This window comes from Colossoma macropomum, unplaced genomic scaffold (genome assembly GCF_904425465.1).
Source record: "Colossoma macropomum unplaced genomic scaffold, Colossoma_macropomum, whole genome shotgun sequence".
Classification (NCBI taxonomy): domain Eukaryota; kingdom Metazoa; phylum Chordata; class Actinopteri; order Characiformes; family Serrasalmidae; genus Colossoma; species Colossoma macropomum.
Window position 1 is genome coordinate 2,386,030 of NW_023494796.1, and position 19,211 is coordinate 2,405,240.

At 41.2% G+C, this 19,211-nt stretch overlaps 1 protein-coding gene across 2 annotated transcripts; it reads left to right on the top strand.

Moving 5' to 3' along the window:
- Window positions 1-1,849: 1,849 nt before the first annotated feature.
- On the top strand, window positions 1,850-17,211 carry clta (clathrin, light chain A). 2 transcript variants are annotated; one of them, XM_036583612.1, is made up of 7 exons: window positions 1,850-2,131; window positions 6,073-6,101; window positions 7,213-7,327; window positions 8,432-8,543; window positions 11,704-11,757; window positions 13,763-13,798; window positions 16,424-17,211. In XM_036583612.1, exons 1-7 carry the CDS (start codon window positions 1,954-1,956, stop codon window positions 16,593-16,595), a joined length of 696 nt encoding a protein of 231 aa, XP_036439505.1. In that variant the 5' UTR covers window positions 1,850-1,953; the 3' UTR covers window positions 16,596-17,211. The 2 variants fall into 2 exon arrangements, with proteins under 2 accessions (XP_036439505.1, XP_036439506.1); XM_036583613.1 differs by lacking the exons at window positions 11,704-11,757; window positions 13,763-13,798.
- Window positions 17,212-19,211: the final 2,000 nt, after the last annotated feature.

A 19,211-nucleotide genomic window follows, 5' to 3' on the forward strand; every position in this document is an offset into this window, starting at 1 on the left:
GACTGTTGTTTCATCCTTATGTTGCCTGTGTGTTAATTAAAGCCAGATTAATTAATCAGCCATTTTTTATGGAGTGGTGTGCTGGGGCAGCAGCATCTCCATTGCTGACAGGAAGAGACTGAATAAGATCATCAGGAAGTCCAGCTCTGTCCTGGGATGTCCTCTTGACCCAGTGGAGGTGGTGGGGGACAGGAGAATGAGGACTAAGCTAACAAACATGCTGAAGAACCTGTCCCACCCCATGCACCGCTCTCTGACAGCACTGAGCAGCTCCTTCAGTGCCTGGCTGCGGCACCCGCGGTGCGTGAAGGAGAGATACCGCAGGTCCTTCCTCCCAGCCGCTGTCAGACTCTATAACAGTCACAGCACTCAGTAGACAGTAGTTTACAATTACTTTCCATGTGCAAGAACTCTCAACATCACTGCCACAGCACTTTACTGTGTGCAATATCTCAATCCACCATGCGTAGTATATTCACTGCGGATCACTGTCAACATGTTTACCACCATTATGTGCAATTATGTCAAGTGCAGTATTTCTCCATTTATTTACTGTTTATTTATTTGCTATTTTATTCACTGTGCAATACTCACTACAATACATACATTTCTACATTTCTAAATTTAAATTTAATACTTTGTATATTTTTCTTATAATCTTTGTACATATACATATATATCTTTATACTGTTATTGTTTATTCTATTTAAATATTGTTTGTATATTTCCTGCTGCTCTGTCTTCTGTGCTGCTGTAACACCGCAAATTTCCCTGTTGTGGGATTAATAAAGGATTATCTTATCTTATTAGTGTTTGCCCTTCCAATCAAAAGTGAGATGATGATGGATTTCAGCCTTAAATATTTTTAAAGGTTTGTAAAAATCCACATAAATTCTGTTCTAAATTTGCAGCGCAACATAAGTTATGGTTAAAAAAACAAAATTAAAATACACTCAAAAACTTTTGCATTTCTGACTATTTATTTTATATTCTGACTACCATGTCAGTGTCACTGCTGTATGTAGAATTGTCCACCACCCACATAATCTCTCGTCAACAGCCAATAGCGATCAGGCATAACAATATGACCACCTCCTTGTTTCTACGCTCATTGTCCACTTTATCAGCTCCACTTACTATATAGGTGCACTTTGTAGTTCTACAGTTACAGACTGTAGTCCATCTGTTTCTCTGCATACTTTGTTAGCCCCCTTTTACCCTGTTCTTCAGTGGTCAGGACCCCCATGGACCCTCACAGAGCAGGTACTATTTGGGTGGTGGATTATTCTCAGCACTGCAGTAACACTGACGTGGTGGTGGTGTGTTAGTGTGTGTTGTGCTGGTCTGAGTGGATCAGACACAGCAGAGCTGCTGGAGTTCTTAAACACCTCAGTGTCGCTGCTGGACTGAGAATAGTCCACCAACCAAAAATATCCAGCCAACAGCGTCCTGTGGGCAGCGTCCTGTGACCACTGATGAAGGACTAGATGACCAACACAAACTGTGCAGCAGCAGATGAGTGGACACAGTGTTTAAAAACTGATCCACTCAGACCAGCACAACACACACTAACACACCACCACGTCAGTGTTAGCTTTTGGTGTGTATGTATATATATATATATATATATTTTGGTAACATTTGAAGCCTTTTACTGCAGGGCTCCAGTCTGCGCATGCGACAGATCACGGGACACGCACGTACACGGTTTAGTCATTTTATTGGTTGTGTGTCAGCACGATTCCCCCATCGATTGGACGACGCCGTTGTCAATCATAAATTCACGTCGCCGATTGGCTCGGCTGGGTCTCTTTCCCCCTTTAGCCCCACCCTCCTCCTCCTCCGCTGACGCCGACCGTTGAAGAAGGCAGTAGGGGGTTATAGCGAACCGGACGGCCATTTCAGTCGCTGTTAGAGCCAGTAAGCTGTAGCTTTAGGGTCATTCAGGCAGACATGGACGATTTCGACATGCTGGGGAACGCGGGGAACGGCGTCGGGGCGGAGGAGGACCCCGCGGCAGCTTTCCTGGCCCAGCAGGAGAGCGAGATCGCGGGTATCGAGCAGGACGAAGGCTTCAGCATCCTGGACGGCGGAGAGGTTCCCTCTCACCTCGCCGCTGACCAGCACAACGGTTCGTTTCAGCCAGACAATAAACTGATTTCCTCTCATTTTCACTTCACCCTAAACGGTCGCCGGATTTTCTGCAGTGTTTATGTCCGCGTTGGGCCGAATGAGGCTCGAATTTTCCCGTTCCACCTTAAATGCCACAGCAGTCAGTTCTGCTGCGAACGGATTCCCGAATGTAACTGCCACATCATTTAAGGTGGAATGGGGAAACGTGACGATAAGCTACGAAGCTTCATTTTTCGAATTTTCTCGTTCCACCTTAAAAGCTGCAGCAGTTACAGTCTATTGCGGAATGACTCCGTAAAGTAACTATTATTGCATTTAAGGTGGAACGAAAAATTATAACGATACGATGCGAAGCTGAAGTCAGGCTCTTGTTCCAATTATTCCTGTTCCTCCTTAAATGGTGCAACTCGGGCACCGGAACGTAACTGCTGCACCATTTAAGGTGGAACGGGAAAATTCGAACAAGAAGCTGGCGAATAGGAAGCCAGCTTCAGCTTTGAGCTAGCTGGCTTCAGCTAAGCCGGAGCTAGCTTAGCTGAGTAAGCGTTTTTAGGCTTTGTTACCCGCAGCTGGGTTTAGTTTAGCTTTATTTTTGGCTTCTTTGAGCTGGTCTAGGTGAGAATTTGGGCGTCCAGGCTGAGCTAAAGCGGCGAAGGAAGGCCGAGTGGACTCTGCTCCCTTCGAGGCCGACACACAGCGGTGTAGATGGTTTTAATATCGGACATTTCTCTGTGTTTTCCGAGATAAAATGCTTAACGCTGTCGTTTGTCACTCGAGAGGAGTCGGAGGATGAACTGTAGTCAAATATCGCTGTTTTCGAAACGGTTTTCACGGTAAATTTTCGCCGATTCAGTAACGCAGAGCCTTCAGTAATTAAGGGATCGTCTGATAAGTGTGTGACGTCATTAAGGGACCGTCTGAAAAGTGCGGGTGTTTTTTGTTGGTAAAGCTGACTGTTATGGTCCCTTAGCGCACAGATTCGATTCACTGCCATGACATTTTAGATTTCCCCACGATTCGGTTTGTTTATTTGACCTTGAGTTCAGACTTATTTTAATATATACACTGAATGCACCAGTGTGACTGTAACTCTTAAAAAAAAAAAAAGATGGTTCTTTAAAGGTTTATAAGGAAAGATGAAATGGTTCTATGTATTATATTTCTAATTTGGTCTATGCGATTTTCTTATATGGTTTTAAATTAGTATTTAAATTAGTACTCATAATTTCTTGTATTACTGTTGAGCTTTATCACCTGTCTGTGAATCACTGAGCTGCCACCGGCAAGAAAAGTGCGAAATAAATAAAGATGATTTATTATTATTATTATTATATCAAACCATTAACACTTAAAGAACCATTTGCATGCTTAAAAGTTTCCTTGCATAGTGAAGCAGTTCTTCAGATTGATGGAGAATGTGTTGCATATGGTTCTATCTCGCTCCAAAAAGGGTCGCGATGTCAAGCTTGTTACAATAGAAGAATCCTTTTTTGGTGCTATGTAGAACCATTTCCAAGGTTCTTTATAGAACCATCAATGCAAAGAACCTTTTAAGCATGCAAACGGTTCTGTATACGACCACTGTCTTTACTAAAGAACCCTTAAAGAACCTTATTTTTTAAGAACGTACAATAAAACACTGTGCCGTGTTTATTTGGGCACTTTTATTGTCTAAAATAGCTCTAAATAAATAAATAGTTTTTAGCTCTGTACGTTGAATATTAAATAGTGTCAGATATTTTGTGTCCCATATTTTCCAGGTGTATATCTGCCGATGTCGATACATGAACATTTCCAAAATGCAAAACTGGGACTGAACCTACCTGGATTAGCTTTACTTTTTTTGTAGGTTAACAGATGCATGAAATGCAGATGTTTTGGTGCATGAGGCCAGTGTCACCTAAACGTTTACCTCTTCTGGGGTACAAATACTGCGTGTTGAAGTATCGGCCAAATCTAAGTATCTCTCCGATGCTGATCATGTTTTTTAGGCGAATAATCCTCCAATACCTTTATGATCCTGATATCATCATATTATCTTCATGCTCAGTTATAGTTAAATACAGTATTGATTCATAATCGTATCCGATCCTGATCGATTCTGGTGTTCCAGTATCACTACAGTTCAGATCAGTGCGTCACTGAATTGCTGCACTTGAATAGCTGTAGTGGAAATAGCTACCATGCCAGTGTCTGATGTTATAGCAGTAGAGCCCATCAGGACACTGTGAAGCTGTTCTGAGTTGCTGTAGGTCAGAGGAGCCCAGCTGTGGTCCTGGAGGGACAGTGTTCAGCACAGTTTGCTGATTTTCTGCTCTGACATGTCTGATTCAGCAATTCGTTAACGGCCCTTTTAGTAGGGAAATCGGCAGAGCTTTCGGGTCGACCTGAGCAGGACTGGGTTTCGAGATCTGATGGTTTTACAGTTTTTCAGAAAAGCTACTTTGACCACTTTTGCAAATGAAATGGAGAATTTGTGTGAAGTTAAATGAAACCTTGTGTTGTATGAAGATTCTAGGAAGAACCTTCAGACTAGGTAAAGAACATTTTACGTTATATGAAGGTTCTTTTTAAAAGGTTCTTCACATTCACACGTCTCATATGCAGACATGGTTCTTTACTGAACTGAATTGGTTCTTCTGTGGCAGCACTTGAAGTGTCCCGCATAAGAGGAGAACAGAAAATGAGGAAAGTTAAGGAAGGGAAAATAAAAATAATAATTTACAAAGGAATATAAAAAAAGATGAACAAAAATAAGTTATGAATAAAATAAATGTGTGTGTGTGTATATATATCGACAGCGATTACATTTATTTATTTATTTTTTTTTCTAAACTGAAGTTGAGAACATTTTTTTTCTTTTCTTGAAAAGCACAATTTTTTTTTTTTTTTTTTCAAAATATTGGGGAAAGAAATGAAAACCGAAATATGAAGTGTCCCATGAGTTTTTCATGCGCCTTGTTGATAAAAATAAATCAATGTTAAATACAGCAAATTAACGGTAACTTTCCATCCCAGTCATTAATCAGCCAGTAGTATTCAATAAGGTATTAAATCTAGTGGTTATTGTGTATATATAACGCTCTGTAAGCGTGTTATTAACATCAGCCGTCTCAACAAAGACAAACCGTAACAGTGGTTTAACTTCACTTCCCCCAGTTTGGCAGCAGGTCTTTTTAAAGGCTTAAAAATGCTTTAACGTTTGAAGATTTGTGCGTCGTGTATTTTTCTTTTCGCAGAAATGGATTTCAGTCTCTTCCTTCTCCTTTCCTGTCTCTGCGCTCTGGCTGAGTTTTTCTGAATAAATCATGAGGTGAAGTTCTTTCGTTACAGCCACTGAAACGTGCAGGCTTACCTGCTGAAAGTGAGGGGAGCAGCGTTGAGGGTTTATATACTGCGTAAACATTCCTGTATAGTATTTAATGTAAGATATTTGCTGTGTATTGAGGGAACTGTTGAAATACTCAATCACCCTGTAAACGCGCGTTGTGTAATTTTTCCATCTGTAAAGGAAGACGGCAGGAAAGAGTCAGCAAAAGTAGAGACTCAAACTGCTGAAGAAGGGCTGAGAGAATGGACGCACTGTTTCCTGTGACATATATCATCGCTCAAGCATTTGCTTTCTACCTCTCATTGACTTTAATGGCCTTTTGTAAATGGTATCCAGGGATGTTGGAGTGCTTTGCTTAATAAACTGTTGAGGTAGACCGCAGATTGATTAGACGCTAAACATCTCGTTGTTGAATTCCAGATTAACCCAGTATTTTTTTTTTTCCCCCCAACGAAAACATGTAAACGCAGCGAAGTTACCCAGCCAGCTAACTGTGAAGTCTTACTTTGCTGAGCACCGTTGAGTTGTGTTGTGTTGTATTGTATTGTGTTGTGTTGCTGGTTAAACCCCTGTTTCCTCACAGAGCTTGTCTTTCTGTCTGTTTTCAGGAGGAGCACTGAACGGAGATCTGCATGAGGTAAAACTGCTTGTCTCCAGTCAAATTCAGACACTTTACTCTTGTATGTTATTTGTTGTTCAGTGTCATGATATTCGACCTCACTTCAAAGAATAATTTGTCAAGATAATGCCTGGGTGGACGTCTGTCGACTGTGGTGATGGTATTAATGACTAGTGGTGCATGTATTGCAAGCAGTTTCGCAATTGCAATATGTAGCAATACAAACCCTTTTTTTGTTTTATATGTTGTACAGTTCTAGTGAATATTAATGAATGTTATTCCCAGTTATTCATATTGAGTCACTGTTGTAATTATTCTTCCTAAACTCTCAAATGATTTTTTTTTCTCAAATACCGAGAGCCAAATTGAGCAGTTTTCTTCCAGTATCCAACAAGTAGTAATGAAGTTCATTAATTTGTTTGTTCTGTCGTTATAAATGAACTCGCAGCGAAATATAAATTGAATGTGATTTGTCTTTTCTGTTCTGCAGTCTCACCATGTTGTCCCAGTATGTAACAGTGTTAGGTACTTTTAAAGGCTTAAAAATGCTTCAAAATAACATTTGAAGGTTTGTGTCATGTATTTTTCTTTTCAGAGAAATGGATTTCAGTCTCTTTCCTCACCTTTCCTTTTTCTGCACGTTTTATTCCCATCATGGTACTCAGTTGTCTTCATTGATTGAAATATTGTGTTAAGCTGCACTGAAAGTTCAAGGACATTTTTTGGCAAGTTGAATACATAGATTCCTGTTTCAGGACGAACAGTACCTCTACATGTGGGTCTTGGTGTGAATGTTTGAGAACCCCTTAATGGACAGGCTTAACAACATGGTTGGTTTAGACAGCGAAGTTCTTGTCTGGTTTAGAACTTTGACCGTGACCAGTTAGTGTAAATAGGGAGTTCTGTAAATGTAGAAGAATGCATTGTGGTGTTCCACAAGGCTTTGTTTTAGGGCCCCTACTATTTGTTGACTAAAATAATAAAGCTTCTTCAGGTGAGTTTTGAGAAGCACTTATTCTTTTCCGCCAGTCACAGTAAACAAAGCCTTTTATTTGCCTTGGAGGAAAGTAATTCAAACTGTGCACTGTTGACCCAACAGAAAGTAAATCTGTGTGTTTGTGTTCTGTAGAGTAACGGTCCCTCTGACGCATACGCTGCCATCTCCAGCGCCGACCGCCTGCAGGCAGAGCCAGAGAGTCTGCGCAAGTGGAGGGAGGAGCAAAGCGAGAGACTGGAGGCGCTGGGTAATGAGGGTGGGGTTTGGAAGAGGGAGGGGCAGCTGGGGTTGGCAGTAGGGCAAAAATAGTGTTATAATGTAAGGGTTCTCACCCTCGATTACATTAATAAACAAATAATCAGCTGGTTATGTGGAATATATTTTTATTTTTTATGTGTGGGTCATTCTACAGAAATGTCCATTCCATTACAGATATATTACACTTGAAAAAGCCCATTAGGGTTACAGTTTATTTATATTTTAAAATAAAACAGTTATTTTAACAGTTACACCTTCTTGAACCTTTAATTTTGCAATATTGGTTTTTGAATCAATTATCTAGAACTCCAAGCACCTCAGAAGAACACGTTTTTCTGCAATTTTAACTACAGTAGTCTCTACGTGACTGTGGAATATATGATTTAAATGACATAAAGAAAACACATGCCAAAAAAATATTATAAAATATATAATGAAAGTTGTGGTCCCCAGGAGTCGTGACACTGGTGTTACTGCAAAACAACTCTTATTTTGAAATAAAAATCACACTGATGACATCACTCGACTTCCTTTTACATATTTTATGAAGGTCTATGAAGAAAAGCACATGGTGAGTCCACTGTGTCTTTCAGTTATCAGAGATTTTCTCATTTAGCTCATGATTTCATATGAAGCTTTTAGCTGAAGTCACTGGTGTGACCTTTATTCTATCAGTAATTGTGAAAAAATAGAATACAAATGGATTAATTTACATATTTTAGTGGATATTCTATGATAACATGTGGTTTGATGTTCTGTAGCAGCCATTTCATCTGCATTTTTCATTAAAAATGTCTCTGGTGTTCCCTTTCTTACGTGTAACACCAATGACGATCAGGAACACCAGTGGCTCCTATGGAGAGATAGAAAGGTGGACGTTTCTGTAGAATGACCTGAACTGAACAATGATGAGACAGTGCAACTTTTAAAAAAAACTTCTTTGGAAAACTAGGAAAGCGTGAAAAGACTTTGTTAAAACAGTGGCAGACCACGAACCACATAAGCACCTCTATCTTGAGATTACTCATGAGAATCAGTGGGTTAACTCGCAAATCCAACGTTGTGAGAACGGCGCTTTGTTGTCCATTTGCAGATGCTAACTCACGCAAGCAGGAAGTGGAGTGGAAGGAGAAGGCGAAGGTGGAGCTCGAGGAGTGGCACGCCAGACAGGACGAGCAACTAGCTAAGACCAAAGTCAACAACAGGTATACCACACACACCGATAGGCGCACAACATGCAGACCAGCAGCAGGTACACCACACGCTCATCAGCTCGTAGGTCCCCAGTTTACTGGCCAGTTGTAGTAACAGATGTACTGCACTAAACACAAATCACAACCAAAGTAGATAGGATTTAACTTGCCTCTCAATCTTCAGCTCATAATTGGATTATAGAGGAATCTAAGAGTAACTGGAGTCACTTTGGATCATAATAGGCCACATAGTTGGAAAGTACCTGAAGAATGATTGTAGCGTTTGTTTAATATATATACATTTCCAATTAGGTCTATCAAATTGGCTATTTTATCAGATACACCTACCATATAGGTGCGCTTTAGGTTTACGGTCATAGTCTGTAGTTCATTTCATCTGCCCCCTTTACCTCCATACATCACTGGAAAGAGATCACCACAGGCCGTAGGACAGAATGGCCAGTGATCGTAGGTAAGAGTACCTGTTAAACTTGTTTACTCAGTGTAGATCTCTGTAAGCAGAGTTTCTGTAACATAAATGTGTCAAACGACTGATTTCCCTGAATATTTCCGTCTCTGCTTTCTACTCTGTGCCTCTAGAGGTGTAAGTTTGACTTCAGTTCAGTTGTGAATTTTCTTTTTTTATTATTTATTGATTATTTTTTAAAAGAAATGTTTCAGTTTATCCTGAAATCTCAAATTTCACCAAGTTTAGATTTGATTTCTTTAATACGATTCAGCATTATTTTTAAAGTAACACTGAGTAGACAAATGTAAATAGAGGAGCTGTTCCATAGTAGTGAAATATGGACAATAAAACAATGTACCAAGGCTAACATTCGAAAATACACAAATTATAGTCTTCGTCAAACAGTCAGCACTGTGTGTTTTTAATATTGTTATACGTGGAATCAGTGCAGTTGAATCTGGGGCTGGGTATCGAAGTTCAGTACTTGGGTACCGTTTATCAATAAGAGAGTCCTTATAAAGGGCCTAGGAATGGTTTAGAATGTGTTTATTAATGGTTATGAATTAGGTCATACACGTCTCAATCATTAATAAACAGTTGCAACACAAAAAGGCAGCAGTGAGCTGTTATATCTAATAAACAGGAATATCTGATCAAGCAATCATGCTGATTGATAAAAGACAAAAATCAGTAACCAGGAATATCTGAGGTTTAACTGTTTTGGTGAATATGGACCTGCTATCTGGCAAGCAACAGGTCACTATTGCCCCTTTTATATGTGTGTGTGCTACATGACCTAATTAATAACCATTAATAAACTAATTTTAAACCATCCATAAATTCTTTAATAAAGTTTGTCTCAAAGAAAAGTGGTACAAAGACTTTCATCATACAGACCTAATTACTTCACTTGTTCAGTATCAAATTTCATTACCGAAGTTGGGGTTTTCAGCAGATCTGACCCAATGAACGTGCTTGTTCCAAAATGGAGAGTGCTGATTGGCTGTCTGTTCTCGCCCTTTGCACTTCACACTGTATAGTCACCGCCATTTGAGGACTTAACCAGCGTGACTGCACTGCGCGATGCCTTCAGTTTGCTGTGCTTTGTGAATGATTCACCCGCAAGACGCAACAGAAGCCGAGAGACGAGAGACACACAGACCTTTACTTCAGTGTTTCAGACTCCAGGCTTGGAGCCGCTGCGCTGTATAGTTCAGTGTTTCTCTCTGCTGTTCACACCTCGTTCAGCTCAAGAAGGGATTAATTAGCTAATAATATCAGGTATTTTAACCAGGAAACCACAGTTATGCAGTGCAGGGGTTTCAGGACTGGAGCTGAACTCTGAACTAACTAAACCAGCAAACTTACAGAATCACGTCTGTCGAAACACGACGTCGTTTTCTGACTCACGACATTCAGTCTGATATTTAACGTTTATGTTTCTCCAATCAAACATCATTTAAATCTCCAGACACAGAGAGTAAAGTTATACCGGCGGTCTGCAGCTCCGTTAGGGGGGCGACTGTTTATCTCTCGGCTGTTAACATCAGCTAAAGTTATCTAAAGGCTATCATTGATCACATCTGTGTTAATTAGCTGATGTCGTTCCTCCTATGATGACAGAGTTTATCTCCTCTTTATGCAACACCATGGGGTCCTTTACCCACCCTGACGTGAAGAGCCGGTGGGTCTCCAGAATAGGGGGAGGGGCTGAGTATGAGATAAATGTATCAGGAAAACACAAATTTCGTAGCTTTTCTGCCAGTTTAATAGGGACCAGGAGTTCAGGGGAAACTGTGCAAGGATCACAGCCTATTCAATCGTCTCTGTCGAGGTGACGTTTTTTCTCTTCCAAAGTAAGGAGGGTCATTTTAGCCATATTTCACCTCTAGTTATGTTCGTGCGGAGCAGCGAAGCCAGAAATTCGGTCCCAAATATGGCAGCCACAAGAGGGAAATCACGTGACTGAAACCCTCGGATAATGCATTCCATATCGCTGTTGTCGGAAGAAAACCTTGTATCTCCATTTTTGTCCTAAATCAGTTTTTGTCATCTGAAACTACTATTATGGAGATACAAGGTTTTTTTGCAGACAACAGCGATATGTGTATTAACATCACTGCTTACTGACTAAGTTCACAAGACAGTTTGGTATTTGTGCGTGTTGGAGGTTTATTAAATGGGGGGGAAACTCGATTCAATTCATTATTTTTTTCATAGAATGAAGCAAGAAAAAAAAACAAACCAGAGTTTTAAGGAAACCAGTCACTGTCCTACTATATCTTGTATGTCATCTTTCTGTCAGATGCTGTTCAGTGGACAGCGGAGCATGTCCGTCAACAAATCGTTCATTGAAATCAGTTGTAAGAGATGCATTTTTGACGCAATTCAAAAAGAAGGTATTAAAAAAAGTGTCGTTCAGGAATATCCAGCCCCAGAATCACCATCTTCAGATCGATTAGCCCCATTTATCAATGCATTTGTTCACCCCTGTGATAGTGTGTAGGGCAGCTCTTATCTTTTTTGGGGTGTGTGTGTGTGTGTGTGCTCGCCTCTTCTGTGTATATACCTGTCTGTCTGTCTGTCTGTCTGTCTGTCTGTCTGTCTGCGTCTGTGCTGGCTCCACTGTATGAGGTGTTTTCTTCTCCTTTCACTGCTTTCTCTCTTCTCTCCTGATTGGCTGCTCTCCTCTGGGATTCCCAGGGTTTTGGATGAGGATTTCTACAAACAACCCTTCGCTCACCTGATTGGTTATGTGTATGTTGCTCAACTAACATCCTTCCTTTCTTTCTTTCTTTCTTTCTTTCTTTCTTTCACATGCATCTCTCTCTCTTTTTTAACACTCCACCAGTCCACCTCTGCTTATACTCTTTCACTCGTTCCATTCATCGCTTCCAAAAAACAAGCTGTTTTCCATTTGCGTCATGTTTTTAAAACGACAGCAGTTTCGTTTGTCGGCTTGAAGATACTGACACTGTCACGCATGCCCTTCATCTGTGCTTACAAGTTTGAAAAGGATTCTGAACTGTGTTTTTAGCCATTTGTGTGGTCTCTTATTTTTTTTGGTGACAAAGTTGTCGTTTTCTTTTCTTCATCTTCACTCGTATGGCTTTGTCATGTGCTTTCGTCATGTTTCCACCAATTCATCTTTTCGTTTATGAATAGACACTGTGTGCCTAAATTGACTAGTATTGCAGTTGTTCTTTAACCCTAGTATAATATATTGTTAGAGCAGTAATTTTAGCTGTGGTAGTTTAGACTTGTTTTCAGCAACTGCGTGTCCAGCAAACGCCAGATCCCAAATGTAAACCGATTTGGTCATAGTTTCTACAGATTCTGATACTGAAATTTACCAGGTTCTTTCTCAGAAAGGGGTCAAGTAGGCACCCGATTGCTTCATACAGTTGCTAGAAGATAAAATTAACTTATTACATCTTATGACAGTTAATATAAACTGAATTTACTATATATTGTTGCTGTCGGAACAAAACAAAAAGCAGCTTTACAGAAGAAGGAAAAATGTTCTTTCAACACGTAACAGGCTTTTGTTCTAGGTCATTTTGGACCATTCCTATTGACCCGTTATATGAAATTTTCACACATTTTCAAAATATGTTAAAAAACATGGACAAACATCCAAAGCGGAGGTGCAAGGTTTTGTTACGAGAGCATCAATATGTGTTAAGTAAAATCTTTGACTTGATATTTGCTTTTCTTCTGGGTCGATGGTTTGCTGGACACCTTGGTGCTGTTAAATAATGGCGGTTAGTTAGTGTGGCTGTAGATTTAGTTGGGTTAGTAGACTGTACTATGTAGTTATCTGAGCAGCTAGCTGCTGGCTTAGTTGCGCAGCCCTCATGTTAACCATTCTTCTGCCCAGCGTCCAAAGCCATCTGTACTGCGGATGGTTTTCTTTCACTTAAAGAGGGTGGATAAACCACCTCGTGCATGACATGCTGAAAGAAAAGGATTTCTGAACCATTGCTTACTGTTTTATTTTTATTTTTTTCCTCCCATTGTAGAGTTAGTGCGGGGCAATATACTGTCTGAGTAAATTGCATTTTCAGTGTTATATTTGATAGATAATGAGCGTTGTGTCAATGACAGAGTGCTCATTACTGTTTTATGGGTGTTGTGCTTGACATAGTGCCCATAATCCATAATATAGGACTGTCACAGTTGCCAAGCGCCTTTTTTTTATTTATTTTTTTCTATTTTGTTCTATTTTGTGCACTTTGCTCATGGTGTCCAGGACTGCTGGGTGCTTTACATGTCCAATTTTAAAAGAACAGTTCAAAACGCCTATAAAAATAAATATATAGTAAGTAAGCATTAAGTCTCCTAGTTCTGACTTGGGGAAAATATTGTAATATTTAATGTTAGCGATATCGCCCAGTACTAATGGACAGTAGCAAGTTGTGTCCGTTTGTTTGTTTTCTATCTTTTGTACATACCATTCAAAATGCTTTTCTTCCAGCATGACAGAAAATTTAAAGTAAGCAAAAAAAAAAATTTGATGAAGGCGAACATTTAGCAGTGGCTCTTAATCTGTCGGTGAAGGCTGCAAGCTAAGTTTAGCGATCTTAAGATGACTTGGGGTCTTTATTTGTTTGCTGTTTGTTTATTTATTCAGTTATTATTTTTGGGAAATGCATGCCTGCTTCGGTCATCTGCATAAATCTCATTTCTTTTCATTTTCTATATTATATCTGACTTGTGCTCTGTTTCTCCTTGTGTTTCTTTTCTCTATGCACCTTTTAAGCACTCATATTAACCATCCTTGCTACCGCCTAGACCAGTTAAGTAAAAAATCAGAAAAGAAATGATGATAATGACAAAACTACTAATGATAAAGAAACATTTAGGGGGACAAATTAATGATTGCAGATGGATACACAGAATGATAATTGCTGTATTGTTATGTTCAGAATGTTTCACTGCTAATATTAGCTAGATCCTGGATGTTGTTTTGTGGTGATGTGCTGGTGATTTTTTGGTCTTGTGCGTATGTGTAGTTGGGTTTGTGACCGTGAAACTCTCACTGGCTCTCATCCCCATTTTGCTCTGTGTGTGTATGTACGTGTGCGTGAGTCACCTGCGAGCTGGCCCGAGGCCGTGGCAGTAGGAGTGTGGGATTTGTGCTGGACAAGGACAGTCTGCCGTGTCGGTCGCCCTCATCTTCGACCGTAACATGGCGAAAACAAACATTTAGCTCTGAATAGCCACGACAGATTATCGTTATTAAATGCTTGGCTTGCCAGTCGTTCTCCCATGAGCTCTGTTTTATGGGGACTGCCATTGCTTGGCGCATACAGCTTCTGCACAGCGATTTGGTGGTTCAAACATATTTAAAAAAATAAAATAAAATAAACAAAGTTTATGTTGGCTGCCTGATGGAAAGAAACCCTGAAATTCAAACTCTTTAACCAACCAAATCGCTTTTAAAATCTACAGCACATTTTTTTTTTTATGAGCCATCCTTCTGTGTCAGAGGTTTTTACACTAAGCCTAGCCTGAACACTGTTTTGCAATATGGTAGGTGGGGAATGCCACAGATTTTTTTTTGTAACTCTTTCTTTTGTTGGATGTCTTTTAAATACATGGTATCCGTGTTGAGTGGGAACTGGATAGACACTGTTGGCCTTCAGACGCTTGCGCTCTCACTCTCTGGCCTCTCACCTCCTACCCAAAGCACCTCTACTAGCCGAAATGCTTGGTTATTCGTAGAGCCTGACCCATAGATCGATGTCAGGTAACTGCTGATATTGAGACACTGCAGATTTATCGGTTTTGATCATCTAGTTTTTGCTAGTTCCTCCATGATTTCTAGGTCTCCTATCAAGCACAATACCAGCAAGCTGGAACAAGTGAGACTAAGCCAGGTAGCCATCCATATGAAAGCCAGTGGTACTTTTTGGGGTACGTTTAAGGGCACCTGTCACTAAAACACATGAAGCATTTTTCGGCTAAAGCAGATCAAATTACACCACCTGTTTCAATATCGGTTTTACAAGCCCTCGTCCACATAGCCTCGTCATAGAAAACCAACAAAACGTAATATGTGGCCTAACTTTTGAATACAACTGTATGCACAGTGTTAACCTATCAGGTTCACTAGAGTCTGGATGTTGCTCATCTGTTAAGAACTGTTTATAAGCCCTCGAGACAGTTACCTTTAATCAGTACCTTACCTGTAATCATTATAACATGCTTAGAAAGGCTGTAATCGATAACGCTCCAATCTCTTAGGCACATACCCGTTTGTTCATTTTCTTAAACCTCTTGATCCAGCTAGGGTCGCGGTAGCAATAGGCAAAGCAGAGAATCCCAGATGACCCTGTCCCCCGCAGCTTCCTCCAGCTCATTCTGGGGGATCCCAAGCCAGTCCCAGGCCATCATAAGGATATAATCCCGCTAGCGGGTCCTAGGACGACCTCAGGGTCTTGTCCCAGTCGGCCATGCCTGGTAAACCTCCAACGGAAGGCGGCCAGTGAGCGTCCGGAGCAGATGCCTGAACCACCTCAACTGGCTCCGCTCAATGTGGCTCTACTTTGAGCTCCTCACCCTATCAAGAAGAGTGTAGCCCGCTACCCTGCGACGAAAGCTCATTTCCACTGCTTCTATCCATGATCTGATTCTTTCGTTATTACCCACAGCTCATGACCATAGGTGAGGGTTGGGATGCAGACCAACTGGTAAACGGAGAGCTTTGCTTTATAGCTCAGTTCCTTCTTCACCACTGCAGTCTGCTATAGGGACCGCATTACTGCTGCCGCTTGTCCCGTCCTGCAGCCGATCTCACAATCCCTCTGCCCCTCACTCATGAACAAGACCCCGAGATACTTAATCTCCTACACCTTGAGCAAGTCCTTTTCCCTTACCTGGGATCACAACCTTGAAGGGCTTGTGTGGTCTAGGGATCTTCAGAACTAAGACATCTGGAGCAGTATGGTCCTGGTAGGGTCTCCCAAGGCGAACAGGTCTGGAGTGAAGACCCAGACTAACTCGATCCATTCTCTTCTATGACCGAGGAACACAACATATCATGTACCCTCCCCGGGATAGGGTTACCGGGACTTAACCCTGACGACCCACGTAACCCAGCTCAAAAAGGAAACGTGGGGGGACCATGTCCCCACCACCCGCAAGGTTCAGCGCAGGGGACCAGTGCAGTGCCTTATAGGTAGTGGGAAAGGTCCTTGGCGGCGGCGGAAAACTGGCTGCACATCTAGTTTTATCAAACTTGTTTTGTGTGGGTGAAGTATTACGGAGGTGCGGAGGAGGTGCTGGCCACCTTAGTGTCAGTGGGGCAGCTCTGAGGCCACAGTTCGTGCGTGTGTGCTTGTGTGTTTAAGTGTAAGTGTGTGTGTGAGAGAGAGAGTGTGAGCGAGAGAGGCTAACTGTGCTGTGCTGTGGTCGGCAGGGCGGCGGAGGAGGCCATGGTGTCAGAGCTGAACGAGAACAACCCAGGGACGGAATGGGAGCGCGTGGCGCGCCTCTGCGACTTCAACCCCAAGTCCAACAAGCAGGCCAAGGATGTCTCCCGCATGCGCTCCGTCCTCATCTCGCTCAAACAGTCTCCGCTGGTCCGCTAGACCACCCCTCAGTTCCGCACACCTCACAGAACTACAATTCCCAGCAGCTCGCGGGCCCCACCACCTCATTTCCGAGTGGCTGTGGTCCAAAAGGTTTTGAGACCTGTTTTTCATATATAAATAATCTATATTATATCCTTACATAATATGGTATAGATATATCTATATATGTTTATATATATATATTCTCCATCTATAAATATATAAATATATATATAAAAAAATTATGCTTTTCAGATTGGTTTTATTTTTATTTTTTCGGCATCTATTTTACGGACCAAACTCCATAAGTGTGTTATTCTCGTTTTCCATTTAGAGCCCGTGTATGGCATTTGTGACTTTATGAATCTATGCATTTCCTCTTTGAACTGTCCAGGAATGAAGTACAAAATGTCTTGTGTATGTTGTATACAGATGGTAGGTGTATTGTATGTGTGTGTGCGCGCGTGTGTGTGTGTGTGGGTGTATCTGTGTACGTTAAGACGACTGGCCCAGTGTACACTTGAGAGTGTGAAACGGAAACACAACTAGTTGTTTATGAGCAGAACTGTACCTTGGTTGTTGTATCTTTGTCGTTCTCTGAACTTGATTCTGATTAAACATGGTTGAAATCTGATGTTTTGTCTTTGCCATTTTTTGGTGTGTGTGTCTGTAGATGAAAATGGGTCGGTGTAACTGGTGGAAGATCTGACAAAGCAGGGTTTCCATTCAAGCATTTTGCACATTTTAAGTGAATTTCTGAGATGACTGTAAAGGAAAACGTGTGCTAATCAGTTTTTCCATTCACGTTGGATGTGCATAAATTCCTCGGCGTTACTGCTGCTGCTTTTCCCAGCCTGTGGCAGATCTCACAATGCCCTCTGCCTATCACTCGTTAACAAGACCCCGAGATACTTAATCTCCTACACCTTGGGCAAGTCCTTTTCCCTTACCTGGGATCAGAACCTTGTCTTGGTGAAAGGGCTTGTGTGGTTTAGGGATCTTCAGAACTAAATCATCTGGAGCAGTATGGTCCTGGTAGGGTCTCCCAAGGAAAACAGGCCTGGAGTGAAGACCCAGACTAACTTGATCCATAATCTTCTATGACCGAGGGACAGTATATCGCCTGGGAGAGGGTTACCCTGACTTACCCCTGGTGGCTGGACGACCCACGTAACCCAGCTGGGCCTGGCCCAAGAAGGAAACGTTGGGGACCATGTCCCCACCACCCCTTACAGGTAGTGGGGTACGTTGGGTATGCATAAATTCCTCATATACTGAGGAGCTCATTGCACGTTGTTTTGTTCAGATTGCTTCGACCTAGTGAGAGTTATTACAGAATATTCGGGGCCTCTTTCGAGTGAATCTCTGTATTTAGAAGGGAAGAAAACACCTAGTTTTGCTAGTAAGAAAAACACTTTGGCGTGTAGACTTAACACACCTTTCAGTTCAATATTTTAGAAATTATGATTCACTTTGCCAGACAAATGGGTAAAATTTCAGTCGTAGGTTATTGATTGAAGCAAAAATGTGTACGATGATAAGATAGAGCAGGCTAGTAACATTACATGTTCTTGAATGAATCTTTGCTTACAAAAATTAATTTGTTGCTTCATCACAATTTTTATTTTTATTTTTTTTCTGTCTTCACGACCGTTGCTGACTTTTTGGCTGCGTTCACATTACCAGGCTGAAGTGGCACAAATCTGATTTTTTTGCCCTAATGGGACGCAGATCTTATGTTTTCATGGCTGTGTGGACAAACAAATCTGATCTTTTCAAATCCGACCTGAGTCACTTTCATATGTGGTCCTAGATCGGATACGTATCTGATTCGTGGCCATGCGACCTTAATGTGACGCTCAGATTGGAATTCACGTGCTTATTTTCCACTGCGTGTGCGCCATCATTCAGCGTTACCATGACAACAGCGCCGAACAGAAGTTAAAGCCTGTAAACGGTGGAAAAGCAGCTCATCTCACCTTTTTCTCCTTCGTCTCGCTCTAATAATGAAGCTGAGAGCTGATCAGAGTTAATTATCTCCTCAGCGAAGCTCGTTCTGCTCGTTAGTTTGTGCTGATGATGAACGTGATTCATTCACGTGACGTTACTGAGTAGGATGAGCTCATGAGGGTCATTTCAGGACGCCGGTTCGTCACATTAATGACAGACTTTAGTCACCTAAACGAGTGTGAACCATCGTGTCAGAGAGATCGGATTTGAGCAATGAGTTTTGGCATGTGAATGTAGCTTTTGTCTATCTTTTGGTAGTTGCCAATTTTAAGATGTAAGTGTTCTTCACAAATATTTCAGTGTAACGTTAAAATGTCACCAAAAATGTTCAACTGTGGGTTTTTGTGAAATCATTTTTAAACTATTTGAGCAAAATGTATATTCTTACAAAATTAATTCTGGGCATTTCTGTTACAAATGTAAACGTGCACTTTGTTCGCAGCTCCTACTGTTTTGTAATTATAATTCAGCCAGAAATTGTGCAAAATGAGTGGAAATATTACCTCATTGATGGGGTGAACTAACACACTGAGGACTAGTTAGAAGTCGTACTTATCGTCTAGTAGTAGTGGAAGAAATCTGATAAAATATTTTTAAACTCTTATTGCATGGGTTCATTGGTAA